At 43.4% G+C, this 15,925-nt stretch overlaps 1 protein-coding gene across 1 annotated transcript in view; it reads left to right on the top strand.

Moving 5' to 3' along the window:
- Window positions 1–15,925, top strand: part of MAP3K15 (mitogen-activated protein kinase kinase kinase 15) — a 147,966-nt gene that overhangs the window by 115,064 nt on the left and 16,977 nt on the right. Inside the window, 7 exon segments of the mRNA XM_079911706.1 lie at window positions 2,593–2,680; window positions 4,237–4,370; window positions 6,597–6,663; window positions 6,667–6,676; window positions 6,679–6,723; window positions 8,702–8,832; window positions 9,048–9,153. Coding sequence (XP_079767832.1) covers window positions 2,593–2,680; window positions 4,237–4,370; window positions 6,597–6,663; window positions 6,667–6,676; window positions 6,679–6,723; window positions 8,702–8,832; window positions 9,048–9,153 — 581 coding nt within the window.

The following is a 15,925-nucleotide window of genomic DNA, read 5'->3' as shown; positions in this document are numbered from 1 at the left end:
ATTGTACTAAGCTGTCAAATCAGGAAATGTGAGTCTTCCAACTGGGTTCTTGTTTTTCATAATTGTTTTGACTATTGCAGGTGCTTCCATGTCCACGTGAATCTTAGGATCAGCTAGTCAGTTTCTTCAAAAAAGCCCGCTAGGGTTTTGGCAGGGGTTGCTTTGTATTTGCAGATCAATTTGAGAGGCTTTGCCATCCTAACCATGTTAAGTCTTCCGTCCCATGAACATATCTTTCTATTTGTTTAGGTCTTCTTTAATGTCTTTCAACAATTTTTGGAGTTTCAATGTACAAGTCTTATACTTTTTTGTTAAATATGTATGTGTTTTATTCTTTTGGTTGCTATTCTAAGTGGAGTTGTTTTCTTAATTTCATTTTCAGATTGTTCATTGCTGGTGTGTAGAAATACACTCGATTTTTGTATATTGATCCTGCAAACTGGCACTCATTTATTAGTTCTAACAGTTTCTACTGAATTCCTTAGGATGTTCTGTATACAAGATCATGTCATCTGCAGATAGAGATAGGTGTAGTTCTTCCTTTCCAAACTGGATGTCTTTCTTTCTTTTTCTTGCCTAATTGTCCTGACTAGACTGCAGTATAATGTTGAGTAGAAGTGGCGAGAGCAGACATCCTTGTCTTGTTCCTGATCTTAGGAGGAAAGCGTCTAGTTTTACACCATTAAGCATGATGTTACTGGTAGGTTTTTCATAGATAACCTTTATCAGGGCGAGGAAGATTCCTTTATTCGTAGTTTGTTGAGAGAGTTTGTATCATGTAATTTGAGAACAGTTTAATTCAGTGCGTCTCAGACAATCATTATCACAACGTATTTAGAAATGAGACTAAATATCAGACCAGGGCACCCTTGGGCCACAATCTTCAATTTTAGAGTTGGGAAATGCTGCCAGATATGAAGCAGAACATCCCTTTACTACAGAGTTTACCTTCTGACTCTCATTCCGTCCTCAGTGCCTTTTCTTGCCATACATTTAAATAAGTTTTTAATTGAGGTGTAATATACAGATGAGTGTGTTAAGTATATCAGCACCCCAGAAGGTGCCTTGTGCCCCTTCCCAGTCGTTCAACCCGCTCCTAATGTAACTATTTTGATTTCTATCACCAGTGGTTAGTTTTGCCTGTTCTTAAACTTCAAATAAATAGACTCATCAAGTATGTACTCTTTTATTTCTCACTTGTTTCCCTTAAAATAATATCTATGAGATTCAGCCGTGTTGTATTAGTTCATGCTTTTTTTCGCTGTGTAGTGTTCCATTGTGTGAATGTATATGACAATTTATCTGTTGTATCAAACATTTGGATTGTTTCCAGTTTGGGGCCATTATGAATAAAACTGCTATGAACCCTCTTGTGCATGCCTTTTGGTGAACGTATGCATTGATTTCTGCACTGTATGTACCTAGGAATGGAGTTAGTAGGTTGTGGGATAGGTTTCTATTCAGCTTTGGTTGATACTAAAGTAGTTGTATCAATTTACACTTCCAACAGCAACATATGAGAGTTCCAGTTGCTCCGCATTCTGAACAACAATTGATACTGTCTTTTAAATTTTAGTTATTCTGTTGCATCCATACCACATGTCTCCTAAGACGCTTGACTGTTGCATGTCCCAGCTTTCAAAAATTAGAAGAAGCAGAGGTGGGATGGGTTAGAGAAAAGAACATCCTAGTGTTTTTTGGAAATTATCTTAAAGTATGCAGTATTCTTCCCTGCCACCTTAAGAGAGAACACTGAATACAAATCTTCTGAGTCAAGTCATTTGTATGCAAATAAATAACTACACAAGTCTAGGGAGTGGCTGATGTGTCCCAGCAGCATTTGTGAGAAATATTTATGGGTTATAGTTGATATTAAGCTTAGTCTATGTCAACAGAACGATGAGGCCGTCTTACACATTTCCTTCTCACCTCTCCCCTTATACAAGACCTTATTTCTCACTAAGAGCTAGCGTGCTGGCAACTTGGGAGGTGATGATCCCACTATCCTTAGCACTAATTAAATCACCCCTGGAACGCTGGTCCCGGGACCAGACTTGAAGAATAATACAGGGACACCTTTGAAGAATTACAAGGTAGTGAAGTGACTCACAAACAAGTCCTGGGGGAAGCATTGAGGGAACAAGAAGGAAAGACTTATAGGGATATAATAAAATTGTGTACATTTCTAATGGGCAGTTATGTAGAAAGGGACTAATTCTAAGCAGTCTATGGATGAGACCCACATAAAAGAAGTCTTAGTTCAATATAAGTGAAGCATTTGTCATTGAGTTCGCCAAAGAATGAGCTGCCTTGTGAGGTAATGAGTTCTCTGTCACTGGGGGTGTTCACGCATCAATTAGCCAGCCAGTTGGTGATGATATTGTATAGAGGGGATTCAAGTATCATATGGGTATTTGAACTAGATTAGATAACCAGTACACTACCATGTCAAATCAAGGAGTGGAGTGATTGTTCCGTAACTTGTAAAAGCTTGGTTTATTTAATCACAGTTTAATGTAGTAAGGCCAAGTTAGAGGAAAGGAATAGGAGTGATCATAATCAGCGGCATCTTTGTGACATTTGGTGTTCTAGGTTTTGCTCTTTGGTCAAAGAGATGACAGCCAGTGGAGTGGGCAGTACAGTGGAGCTGGAGGGAGAGACCGATGGGGATACCTTAGAGGTGAGTCACAGAAGACCTAGAACATGGAAAAAGTTATTTATTGTGTCTTTGATGCTTTAAGAAAATGTCCCATTTTTTGTGTGAAAGTTCTTTATGTGTATATTTTAAAATACTCATTAATGAACGAGCTAGCCATCACTATTCATGACTGTCAGAGATTAAATTTAATGCATCTCTATAGAAAAATCTCATTACTTTGGCATCCTATCAACCAGAATGTGTAAGAAAAATTTGACATGGACTAGACTAGAATTCCCTTTTGTGTACAACTGATGGAAAAGCTTTTTCTATGCTAATTAATAACGTTTGTGAAACTACAAGAGAAAGAGCTGGGCAAATAGAAGCAGACTTTTTCATTTATGCCTAAAATGACTTTAGTTATATCTACTTGCATTTAATACATTAAATATGATAATATGAAGAAATTAATATTAATTTCTTAATATTAAGAAAGGGTCATCGTAAGCTCTTTTGGACAGCACAGTGGTAGTCCACAGATGACTACACCACTACGCACATGTTTAAATCTTGCACAGTTAATATGACTTGCCACTAATTCAGGTCCTTGTAATTTAGTGAGATTTTGCTATACTTTCAAGTGGGCTGAAATTAATTCTTTGAGATTTCTTACAGAAAATATCAAAGGGATTCATTTTAATAATTGAGTCAGGTACTCGAATTCTTAGCTTAGAATCAAAGTTTGTTGTAGAAACGAACTGAGTGATGCACTTTGAAGGTGGGAGATAAAAGCCTGTTATGAAGCAGGCGGATGTCTGGTTAAATCAGACAGTGATGAGACCCACTAGTAACCTTAATTGTCGTGAGCATCCCTAGAAGTGGATGGGAAGGGACACGTCCACATGCACACGCGTTCTGTGCACTTCTGTAAGCAGGTATAGGGGGCATAGAAAATAACAGAAAGAATCCCTTGCTGCCTCTGCTTTAAATAAATATTGCTCAGTCTAGAGTTACATTTCTTTTAATCATTGAGAAGAACCAACTGGAATGCAGCTGTACAATTTTTGATGATAAGATTGGGGGAACTTTGCAGTATGTGTTTAATGCTAGGTCTGTACCTCTAAAAGCAGGAGTGGGGCAGCATGTGTACTTTCTATTAAGACAATTTTAGTTTTATTTACCTTCAGTTCTTTTCTGGGCTGTAGAAGGTGGTTGCTTTCCTGGCGAGTTGATAAGGGATCATGTAAGAGGGCACCTATTTGGGGTACTTGACATGCTTAGAAGCAGTTTTAAATTGCAGCATCAAAGTGAGGGGATTTCTCCAAAAGGTGAGCCCGCTAAGTTACATATGAGCCGTATTTGTAAATTTCTTGCATTCTATTTCATAAAATCATGTTATGACTATATGAGTAACTGACAACTCTACCCCTTAAAAGCAATTATTTAATGAAAAGTATATAACCCAAGAAATGTGACCTGCCTGGTACTCAAATAATGTTATTCATAAATTTTTTAAAAATTGCAGGACAATGTTTGGGCTTTTATGGGGTTTCTCCACCACAAGCTCTGTGCTTTTTTATCTTGTTGCTTTTCCTTAGTATGAGTATGACCACGATGCGAATGGTGAGAGAGTGGTGCTGGGGAAGGGCACATATGGGATCGTGTATGCCGGCAGAGATCTGAGCAGTCAAGTGCGAAGAGCCATCAAAGAAATTCCAGAGAGAGACAGCAGGCAAGTCAGGGCGGGCCTTCCACCTTCTACAGTTGCCACCTCCATACCCCAACTCCCGTGCCCACCACTGATGGTGCATAATGAAAGCATTATGTCATCAAAAAAATTGTAATTCTCTTCTAATAAGGGTGATCTGCTTTTGTGCTCTGCATATTATAAATAGATGGAGAAAATGGAACAACTTCACTTAGAGGCATGTGGATTGCAGAGTCACGTTTTAAAAGAAGACTGTAGTTTTATTTCCACCCGTCAGGAGGAAATAAAGTTTTACATTTTTACATAGGTGTTTGTTTGCAAATATTTAAAAATATGACTCAGTGTTTTAATTCACATTGTAACAATTTGAAATGGCTATTACTTATTCAGATGTATCGTTACAGAAAATTAAATGTGATAAGGAAAAATTTTAGTTTTTTGCTATACAGACTATTTTATTAATACCCTACCCTTCAACCTCACCCATAGATTTTGGACTATTGTTTTTTAAACCACAAGTACTGCCAATTTATTTCTCCTACACTTTTTAAGAGTCTAACTAAAGGTTTATTCCTTTTTGAATTCATGCCCCTCCTAATTCTAAACAAGAACGTGTTGACTGTCAAGTGTTTTTGTAGAGAAGCTACATGTACAGTAATGGCCACAGTATAAGAAATAATAGCTCTGTGCTCCACCGGCGTGCTCAGACCACATCTGCAGCGTTGCCTTCAGTGCTGGACACTGATGGCTGTGTGCAAATGGCCCTCCATCCAGGTGGTCAGTGAATTATTAAGGATGGATTACAAGTGATTTCTAGCAGCTGTAAGACCCTTTGTCATTCATTCGTTCACTTGTTCATCTATTCATTTTTAATGGGATTGTGTGTTATGATATTTGAATTATAAAGCAGGGTCTGAAATGAACTCATCCAACTTCTTCCAAGGCTAAGAAGGTTAAATGACTTCTCCGAGGACATCAAGAAACAAGGCTGGGATCCAGTCTCTTGAGTTCCTCTTCCAGTATTCTGTCTCTTATTCTCATGATGGATAAGGCGTTGCAGTTGTTTATTGGGGGAAAATTGCTGGCTTGAACCACCTCCTTCAATCGGTTGTGTTAGTCGTTCCAGCTCTTCACTGCTCATGGTCGTTCCTGGGATTTTAGAGCTGGAAGGGACCTTAGAGACTGTTTTGTCCCATTCCCTAAATTTACAGGCTGAAGTTAGGATATTGGGTACCTTCTCTGTGCCAGATTCTGGGCTGGCACTGGAGACTGAAAGGGGAGTAGGATACTGTCCTAATGTTAGGGTGTGCCCAGTTTGGTAGAGCAAAGTGACAGGTGCCGTAATACAGAGGTTCACAGAGTGTTTGTAGAGCATAGGAGTGGAATGAATTGCTCTTCTTGGTTGAGTTGTGGCAAGTTTGAGAAAATAAATCATCTTTGAGCCGGCCTTTGAGGGATGAGTAGGAGTTCGTCTGGCAGAAAAGGAGGCCAGAGCATTCTATGCTGAGGGGAAGCAGAGCTGTTAAGCACAGAGTGTACTGAGAGAAGAAAAAATTGTCTGTTGTGACTCGACTGTAGGATGTAGGGCGGGGGGGGGGGGGCTCTTGAGATGAGGCAAACATTTTTCAAGATGTAGTATGACCTGAGTTTGAAAGTCCTTGTGTGCCATGTTAAACAATGTGGTCTTTATGTGGACTTTAGGATGGGAAGTGATGTGATGGGGTGTGTGTTTTAGGAAGGGGAAATAGGGTGGCCAGGGGAGAATAGGCTGAAGAGGCCAGAGGCTGAGGCTGGGAGGTCCATTAGGTGGCTGTTGCTGTAGTCTGGAATGAGTCTGCGGAATGAGACTAGAAGGCAGCTGAGGACAGAACCTTCTGGAACAGCTCCCTTCATGGGGGAGCAGAGGAAGAGAGGCTGTTGAGAGAGACAAAGGGTGGTTGGAGAGTTCAAGCCCTATCGATAACCATAGTAACAGCAGCAGCCATTCACTGGGTACTTGCCACACACCAGGCACTCCACTGGGTGCCTGAGAAACTTGACACACTTTGGCCCCCGGCAGCCCTGAGTGCTTCGTATTATTATCCCCTGTTGTACAGATGGGAAGCTGAATAGTCTCATGGGAGCCGGGGGAGAGAACATTCCCACAAAGAAGGGATGGCCAGCAGCAGGGCAGGTACTGGTGAGGTGCGCTGTATGGACCCCAAGCTCCAGGGATTTGGCAGGTGACACTGGCTTTGTTTTTCTCACCAGTTACTCTCAGCCTCTGCATGAGGAGATCGCCCTGCACAAGAACCTCAGGCACCGCAATATTGTTCAGTAGCTGGGCTCTGTTTCGAGGGCGGCTACATTAAGATATTTATGGAGCAGGTGCCTGGGGGTGAGTAGTCACTGGTCTTCTGGTCTCATACCCTGAAAATCACTGATGAAAATATAATATGAGCATCGTTATTCATCCTGCCGTTAAAAAATGACAGACATTTGAGGTGTGGGAGACTATTTGTTTCCCAGAGGAGTTGGATACAGATTTTCCAGTGTCACATAAACAGTCTATTCCTGGTCTGGTAATTCAATCATCAAATATTCATTGAGGATCTACTGAGTGCCAGCTGCTGGGCCGAGCACTAGAGACATAGAAATGAATAAAGCATAGTCTCTGGCCTTGAGGCCTTCACAGTTTAGGAGTTGAAATATGCTTTGGAGAAGAGGAAACGGAGGTGTTTTTAAATGACATTGCAAAATAACACGTTGACAGTGAAATTGAACACCAGTGCTTTATCCACAAGATCCCCAAAGGCAGACAGTAGAGTGTGAGGGTGGGAGTTCCTCAGGTCTGGAGCCAGCCATCTAGTTTGGTGTTTGTTTGTTTGTTTGTTTGTTTTTAATATTTATTTATTTGGCTGTGCTGGGTCTTAGTTGCGGCAGGCAGGCTCCTTAGTTGTGGCATGCGTACTCTTAGTCGAGGCATGCATGTGGGATCTAGTTCCCCGACCAGAGATCAAACCCGGGCCCCCTGCATTGGGAGCGCAGAGTCTTTAACCACTGTGCCACTAGGGAAGACCCCAGCCATCTAGTTTGAGCTGGTCCCTCCATCTGCAAGCTGTGTGACCTCAGTTTTCTGACTGAATAAATGAATTTTAAAATTAGATTATTAATAAATACTGTCATAGTTGGAATAGTAATAATTATTGGAGTCATAATGACACTATCTCAGTGGCTTATTGGATGGGGTGAGATAATGTTTGTAAAGCTCTCAAAACGGTGCCAGGCAGAGAGCAAGAACTCAGTAAGTGCTCATTTTAAGAAAATAATGATAAAATTAATAGTAATCTGAATGCAAATATAAAAACTTAAGTTAGAAATCTGTATTCATTCATTCTTTCAACTCATAGTTACTAAGAGCCTGCCATGACATTAAAAACCTAACTATATGTCTTAAGAGTCAGGCAATGCGCTAGATTTTGAGGGTTACATTTATGATGACGTACAGTGTCTTCTTCCCTCAGACTGCTCATAGTCTAGCAGAAAATACTGATTTGTGTTAGACGTGAGGTCTTGAGGATGACCACAGAGCTGGAGATAGATGTGCACCTCCCCTTTTACAGATGGGGAAACTGAGGCATAGCAGGGTCCTGTGTAAGGGCGACTAGCTGATGCTGAGGGCCTGGACAATAATCTCTGAAACACAGGGTCAGAAGGCAGTGAAGGGAGATTTTCTCTGGCCCCAAAGTTCAATGTTTAATAGTATAATTGGGGTCGGGGCGGCGTGGGTGTTAAGACCGTCCTGACCCTGGGACCTGGCATTAGGAGCTTCTCACAGTGAGGACAGAGAGCCGCAACCTCCTCCGATTCGGGTCCCTGTCTCCCTTAAGGGCCCCTCACTCTGTTCCCGTCCACCTCTGATTTCAGGGTGAGGTAGAAAGCGTGGCTTTGACCCAAGCCCAATGGCTGAGGCGCTTGTGCCGCACGTGCAGCGTCAGGCCAGCCCTTCAGAGTTCAGAGAGCACTGTTGCGCTCTCTTCCTGATTCTGTGCAGCTGAACAGAGCTGAGCCCGAAGGTGGCCTGGCTGAGTTTCGGGGGTCACAAGGGGTTCCTTTCCACCCTGCACCTCTGGTCAGGCTGATGTGCTGGTTCACGCCCCGTCCCTTCTCTGACTACGCTGCTTGCGCATCTGGGAAACAGGCAACAGAGAGGGAGGAAGGATGCTGCATTTAGCCCAGATACAGTGATGTGGGCGCGAGTGCTTACATTAGGTTAGAAACGTCACTTCACTTTATTTCCCTGAACCCTTATAATTGACTCTTCATCGCCCTGATGAGTTTTTTTTTTTTTTTTTTTTTACTGTGTCCATTTCCAGGAAGCCTTTTGGCTCTTTTGCGATCAAAATGGGGGCTGATGAAGGAGCCCACCATCAAGTTCTACACCAAGCAAATCCTGGAAGGCCTCAAGTATCTCCGCGAAAGCCAGATTGTGCACAGAGACGTAAAGGTACTTGCTTGTCTGAGCCAATGAGATTTTACTTTGCATCTCAGATCACATGAGCTGCTGGAGTGTCTGCAGGTGGACGGGCTCACGGAGGGGAGAGGATTGAGCAGAGTCTAGTCTTCCTAGAGACACATGACCATTTCTTAAGGTCCAAGTCTATTTTACATTAATTTGTTTAAATCTTTCTTTAAGCATTTGATGTTCTTCCTTTTCTGAAGGGTGATAACGTTCTGGTGAATACCTATAGCGGAGTGGTGAAAATCTCCGATTTCGGCACCTCTAAACGTCTTGCAGGAGTGAATCCATGTACAGAAACTTTTGCCGGTAAGCAGACAGAGCTTGGCGTGGGGTCGCCGTCCTGGGGTTAGGCTTGCTGCAACTGCAGTCCTTTGGAAGTTACTCACCAAGCACCTGTGTGCACGCTGGACAACTGGTAGTTGAAGTGGACGGTGTATTGTCCCCAACTTCAAAGTGTTTGAACTCTGTCATAATGATGCACTTAGCTATTTGTGGCAACGAGATTGCCTTACTTTCTTCCTTGTCTTCCAAGGTCGAGTAGGTGTTGTGCTCTGCTTGAGGTTTTCCGAGGGTTTCTAACCAGTCAGCAAAGTGGCAGCATCTCTTCTAAGTTAGTAGCACATTATTCAGAATCGTGGGTAATTCTGAATAACAGTATCCCTCAGGCAACTTATTAGAACATTTTATTGGTCTTTTATAAAAATAGCCTGTTACTTTAGGGCGTTCTGGTACCTCGTGCTTTAATATGATATGTTTCCAAGAGAGGCTGATTCTTTTAGGGTGTTCTAAGATGGGTTTGGTATTCTAAGTGGGTTTGAGCAATTGAATTTTCTTTTCCATGTGTCAGTGATGGAATCATTTATGTGTTGAGAGGGACTGGATTCAGAGAGTGGAATAAAATTGCCAGCTAGCTTTCCATGTACACCACCAACGAGTAGAATTATGCTCAGAAGCCCCCTATGGCTTTTTGTAATTCCCATTTAAAAGCAAAACAGAAACTTTGATCCTCGGAGAGAAGTACTGATTTTGATTAAGTAAAGGTTTGTGCTCCCCCTAGGGTGTAATGAAAGCATCACAAAGATCTTGCCTGATGGAATTATGAAACAGCGCTTATCATATTATAGCTCCGATGTAAGTTATAAAAGACAGATGATTGTTTTCTATCCCTATAACACCAAACTAGAGAGTGGACAGACTTGCCTTTACTTTTGGTGAATAATGTCTCAGCTTTGAAAGACTTTTCTTCAACAAGACAGTTGTTATGTCAGCCACTGGACACCCACAGTAGAGACTCGTTCTCTATCTAAAGAGAACTTTGATGCATCAGAAATGACTTCTCAGTTGTAACACCAGAGGAGGTACATGCACCTCAAAATGGGGAACTATTACACCAAGGACCCCACCGGGATCTCCCCAAGAGTGTATTGAATGTTCATTCATTGTTTCTGATATAAATATATATGTCTCAGCATGTGTGTGTCAGTGAGTGTGTATGTATGACTGGCATATTTTTTTACTAACCTAATTAAAAATGACTTCTGTCCTTCTCTTTGGAAGCCACCAATTAGCTTAGCAATATGTAGCAAGAGGGGCTCTGATATGGTAAGGAGTTATTTCAAGACATAAAACCCCCAACAATTTATCTCATAATTACCATCCCCAAGGAGAAAAAAAAATCATAAAGAAAACGCATGTATAATTCATCATTGCGTATCACATTTTCCCAAGTAATTGGCTTGAGGAGGCATGAATTTTGCATTGCAAAATAATGCAGGGGTGTTTGGGGGATAATAAAGAAGGGGTGTCATTTGGGGTAGGAAATTCCCCTGCATATAATTACTCTTTGCAAAACAGAGCGGTTCTGTAAAGAAATCTCAGCTGCTGGTGCCACACTCCGACTGGGTGCGGGTGGACACAGTGGGGCGTTTCCACGCAAATGCCCGGAGGCTTTTGGAGCCTGGAAGGACAGACAAAGGCTTCAGACAACTTCCTGGCCCGAAGTCCTCCCCTCCTGTGTTCCTCTGAAGGCTTTTCACCATAGGTGTAAACCAGCTAGAACAGGAGGAAGGGCCATTACGGCCAGGGTCAGCCCCCTTTGCTTTTGGTTTTGCAACAGCTTTATTGAGGTTTAACTCACATATCGTAACATGTACCCATTTAAAGTGCACATTTCAATGGTATCTGGTCAATTTTCCAAGTTGTGCAGCTCTCGCCGCAATCCAATTTTTGAACATTTCTGTCACCCCCAAAAGGTGCCACCTTGCAGTCAACCCCATGCCCACCCCCAGCCCCAGGCAACCAGCGACCCACTGTCTGTATAGATACTCCTGCTCTGGAGATTTCTTATAAACGGAATGATACAATGTGTGGTCCCTGGTATCCAGCTTCCCACACTTCACATAATCTTTCCGAGGTTCACCTGTGCTATATATAGTGTATATCGGTACTTCATTCCTTTTCTGGCTGAATAGTATTCCATTGTATGGGTAGACCACATTTTGTTTATCCATCTACCAGTTAATGGTCATTTGGATTGTTTCCCCTTTTTGACTATAGTGAATGATAACGCCGTGAACATTCACATACAAGCTTCTGTGTGGAGATATGTTTCCATCCCTCTCCGGTAGATACCCAGGAATGGAACTCGGGACAGGAACTCTGTTCTGATCTGTGGCTGTGAACAGCTTTGGTTCAAATTCTGGCTCAACCACTTGCTAGCCGTGTGGCCTTGGGCATATCACTTAAGCTCGCTGCGTCTCCGTTTCTTCATAAGTATATAAAACAGAGATGCTCATAATACCCACTTCAGAGGGTTTTTATGTGGATTAAACTAGTTAATATTGATGAAGTGCTTTAACCAGTACCTGGCTCATAGCAAGTGCAACTGAAGTCTGCATTAGTGAACTAAATACTAATTTGCACTGGTCATTCAAGCTGGCAGGAGCCTTTGAGAGAATCGAGTTTATGTGCATAACTAACATGTTGAGCCTGTCAGACTCAAAAGGTGTAATTTTGATTTTTATTTTTGTCTCCCACGCCTGCTCAGGGCAATGGTCCTTTCCCGTGACTCTTCCAGCCACACTTAGATAACAAAGGGAATTTTTTTTTAATTTTATCAATCCCTATTTCTTTTTTTAAAATTTTTATTGGATTATAGTTGCTTTACAATGTTGCATTCGTTTGTACTGTACAGCAAAGTGAATCAGCTATATATATATACATATATCCCGCTTTTTCGGATTTCCTTCTCATTTAGGTCACCACAGAGAACTGAATCGAGTTCCCTGTGCTATACAGTAGATTCTCATTAGTTATCTATTTTATACATAGTATCAATAGTGTATATATGTCAATCCCAATCTCCTAATTCATCCCACCCCGCCCCTTTCCCCCTTGGTATCATTACGTTTGTTCTCTGTGTCTGTGTCTCTATTTCTGCTTTGTAAATAAGATTGTCTATACCAATTTTTTCAGATTCCTCATATATGCTTTAATATACGATATTTGTTTTTCTCTTTCTGACTTACTTCACTCTGTATGACAGTCTCTAGCTCCATCCATGTCTCTGCAAGTGGCACAGTTTTGTTCCTTCTTCTGGCTGAGTAATATTGCATTGTATATATGTACCAAATCTTTATCCATTCCTCCGTCAGTGGACATTTAGGTTGCTTCCATGACCTGGCTACCGTAAATAGTGCTGCAATGAACATTGGGGTGCATGTGTCTTTTTGAATTATGGTTTTCTCTGGGTATATGCCTAGTAGTGGAATTGCTGGGTCATATGGTAGTTCTAGTTTTAGTTTTTTAAGGAACCTCCATACTGTTCTGCATAGTGGCTGTATCAATTTACATTCCCACCAACAGTGAAAAGGGTTCCCTTTTCTCCACACCCTCTCCAGCATTTATTGTTTGTAGATTTTTTGATGATGGCCATTCTGACCGGTGTGAGGTGATACCTCACTGTAGTTTTGATTTGCATTTCTCTAATGATTAGTGATGTTGAGCATCTTTTCATGTGTTTGTTGGCCATCTGTATGTCGTCTTTGGAGAAACAAAGGGAAAGTCTTAATGGCACTTTGAGAAGCAAACGAAGTCTGAATCCAGTCATTGAAAGGGTTCCGGCAGATATACAGGCGTGCCTTGTTTAATTGCGCTTTGCTTTGTTGCGCTTCGCAGATAGTGCTTTTTTTTTTTTTTAACAAATTGGTCTGTGGCAATCCTGCATTGTTAGATGATGGTGAGCATCTTTTTAGCAATAAAGTATTATTTATTTAGTTGTACTGGCTCTTAGTTGTGGCAGGCGGGCTCCCTCATTGCGGCTCACGGGCTCCTTAGTTGCAGCTCATCAGCTCAGTTGTGGCTTGCCAGCTCCTTCGTTGTGGCGCGCAGACTCCTTAGTTGTGGCATGTGAATTCTTAGTTGCGGCATGCACGTGGGATCTAGTTCCCTGACTAGGGATCGAACCCAGGCCCCCTGCATTGGGAACACAGAGGCTTATCCACTGCGCCACCAGGGAAGTCCCTAGAAATAAAGTATTATTTAATTTAGGTCTGTATGTTGTTTTTTTTAGGTATAATGCTACTGCACACTTAATAGACCACAGTATAGTGTGAACATAACTTTTACATGCACTAGGAAACCGGAAAACTCCAGACTCATTTTATTGCCGTATTCGCTTTATTATGGTGGTCTAGAACCGAACCTGCAGTATCTCCGGGCTCTGCCTGTACTCATCCACACGCTCGTCCTCATTTAAAGGGTGGACTCCTCTCCCCGTCCCCACTGGTCGGGGTGTCGGTCTTTGCTCCCTCCCTCACCTCTTTCCCTCCTCACCAGATGTGGACAGGAGAGGAGAGGGGCAGAAAGTTGTCACCTGACTAGCACTGTTCTAAGCTGGCTTCCTGTGCTCTGGGTCTGGCCGATGGTTGCTATTAACTCTTTGCTGCCGGACCCCTCTGAATATAACTCCCGTGTCCGGGACAGGGGCCTCTCCTTTGGCTGACTACACCTTGCTTCCTCACCCTGGTCTCTTACCCTGCACATTATAACTACCCCTCCATCTTTTTCTACTGAGGGAACCAGGCCTGGAAGGCTGTCTTTGGGCAGGATTCCTTTTAAAAAAGACCCTGTGGCGTACTGGTTAAGAATCCGCCTGCCAATGCAGGGGACACGGGTTCGAGCCCTGGTCTGGGAAGATCCTACATGCCGCAGAGCAACTAAGCCCGTGCGCCACAACTACTGAGCCTGCGCTCTAGAGCCCGTGAGCCACAACTACTGAGCCCGCGTGCCACAACTACTGAAGCCCGCGCACCTGGAGCCCGTGCTCTGCACCAAGAGAAGCCACCGCAGTGAGAAGCCCGCACACCTCAACGAAGAGTATTCCCCCCTCTCGCCGCAACTAGAGAAAGCCCGCACGCAGCAACAAAGACCCAACCCAGCCAAAAATAAATAAATAGATAGATAGACAGACAGGCAGGCAGACTGACCCTAAAGCAGGGAACTCTCTGGTGGTCCAGTGGTTAGGACTCTGCACTTTCACTGCCAAGGGCCCGGGTTCAATCCCTGGTTGGAGAACTAAGATCCCGCAAGCCGCATGGCCAAAAAAACCCAAAAAACAAACAAGAGCCTAAAGCAATATTTCTGCAACGGGTTTTGCATCTGGTGTCCCTTTTTTACCCGCTGTCAAGAGGGTGCGGTGATATTCCCAGACCATATGGTCCCCACTCTGCTGCTGTCAGCTGCTTTTGCTCCCATGGGAACCAGTCCTCTGTGCAGCTTCTTTGCAGGGGACACATACATATGGAGCTCTGAGTGGGCCCAGTGAGGAGCCCTCACAGGCTCTGGGTTGGGAGGAAGTGGTGGCCCCTCCCTCCAGACCCATCCCTTGGGCAGGACAACTGGGGTGACCCCGGGGGCATGGAAAGCTGCACCTTACTTCTCTTTTTGCTACTTTATTAATATTAAATGTGGAAACTTTGGGCTCTAACACTGTCTCAAGGGGACTGTAGAAGGTGCAAACATGTGTGGCCTCCTTTCAAAAGTGCAGTTATCCTGGGTGGATGTTGAGTTGCTTGAGTCGCCATGGGCCCACACTCTTCTGGGGACAGCTCCTCCCCAACACCTGTAATGAGAGAGGGTACACCTCCCAGCGCAGGCTCTGCTCTCTCACCCCTTTTAACCCTTGATCTGGGTGGGAGGCCCCTGGGCTGGGGGCCCACGGCTTGTGTAACCAGTTATCTGAGACCGCCATAGAAACATGCGTCTGTGGTCCCTCTCTCACCCCTTGTCTTGGTATCCAGATCATATCTTGGCCCCTCAGTCGAAACTCCTAAATTATCGTCCCGTGTCATGTCTTTTCTTTGCTGATAATTTGAAAATCCTTCTTGGGCCGTTGTCCAGGAGCCCCCAATGGATTTCATGTCCCAAGGGGACTGGGTTGACGCCTGTGGGTCTCCTGATCACCTTGTCCTGAACTCTGCACCACTGCACCCGTGTAGATACCTGAGGGACCATAGGAAACCCCTAAGAGAGCCAGATTTAAGGCGAGCAACATTTCCAGGATCTCTCCATTCATTTGCTCCCCCACCTCCATGGCATCTTCACTTGGTTTTCTCCACAGAAGCCAGTCTTTGGTACAGCTGATGTACACCCACAACGTGCACGCTGCCCCGGGTTGGCCCCTTGACTCTTGGAAATAGTTGTGGGGATCTGTCTCTCATCGTTGGCTGCTTGCTGTGACTGGATGGTTTCCCTATGAATACAGTAGTAAATAAAATGGAGCACCCAGTTCGCTATTACTGCCCTGGGCCTAATACGGAAAGAAAGTTACATGGAAAGAAGTCACATTATGGCTTTGGAAGTTCTTGCATCAGCTGCTCTTAATCAGGCAGCTTTTTCTTCAGTTGTGCTTCTCCTGGATCCATTACTTAGATCAGGGATGTCATGGTGTGTAGCTCCAACTTTGAAGACAGAAGACCTGGGCTTTAGCTTGAATGAATTCTCTAGCTTCTCTGGGCCTTGGTTTCCCCATATGTAAAATGGGAGCAACAGTACATCATACCTCTTCTGCCCGTGCTTA

The sequence above is a fragment of the Stenella coeruleoalba genome (genome assembly GCF_951394435.1).
Source record: "Stenella coeruleoalba genome assembly, chromosome: X".
NCBI classification, from domain to species: domain Eukaryota; kingdom Metazoa; phylum Chordata; class Mammalia; order Artiodactyla; family Delphinidae; genus Stenella; species Stenella coeruleoalba.
Note: the sequence above shows the minus strand (reverse complement) of the source record. Positions and strands in the feature narration are given on the sequence as shown.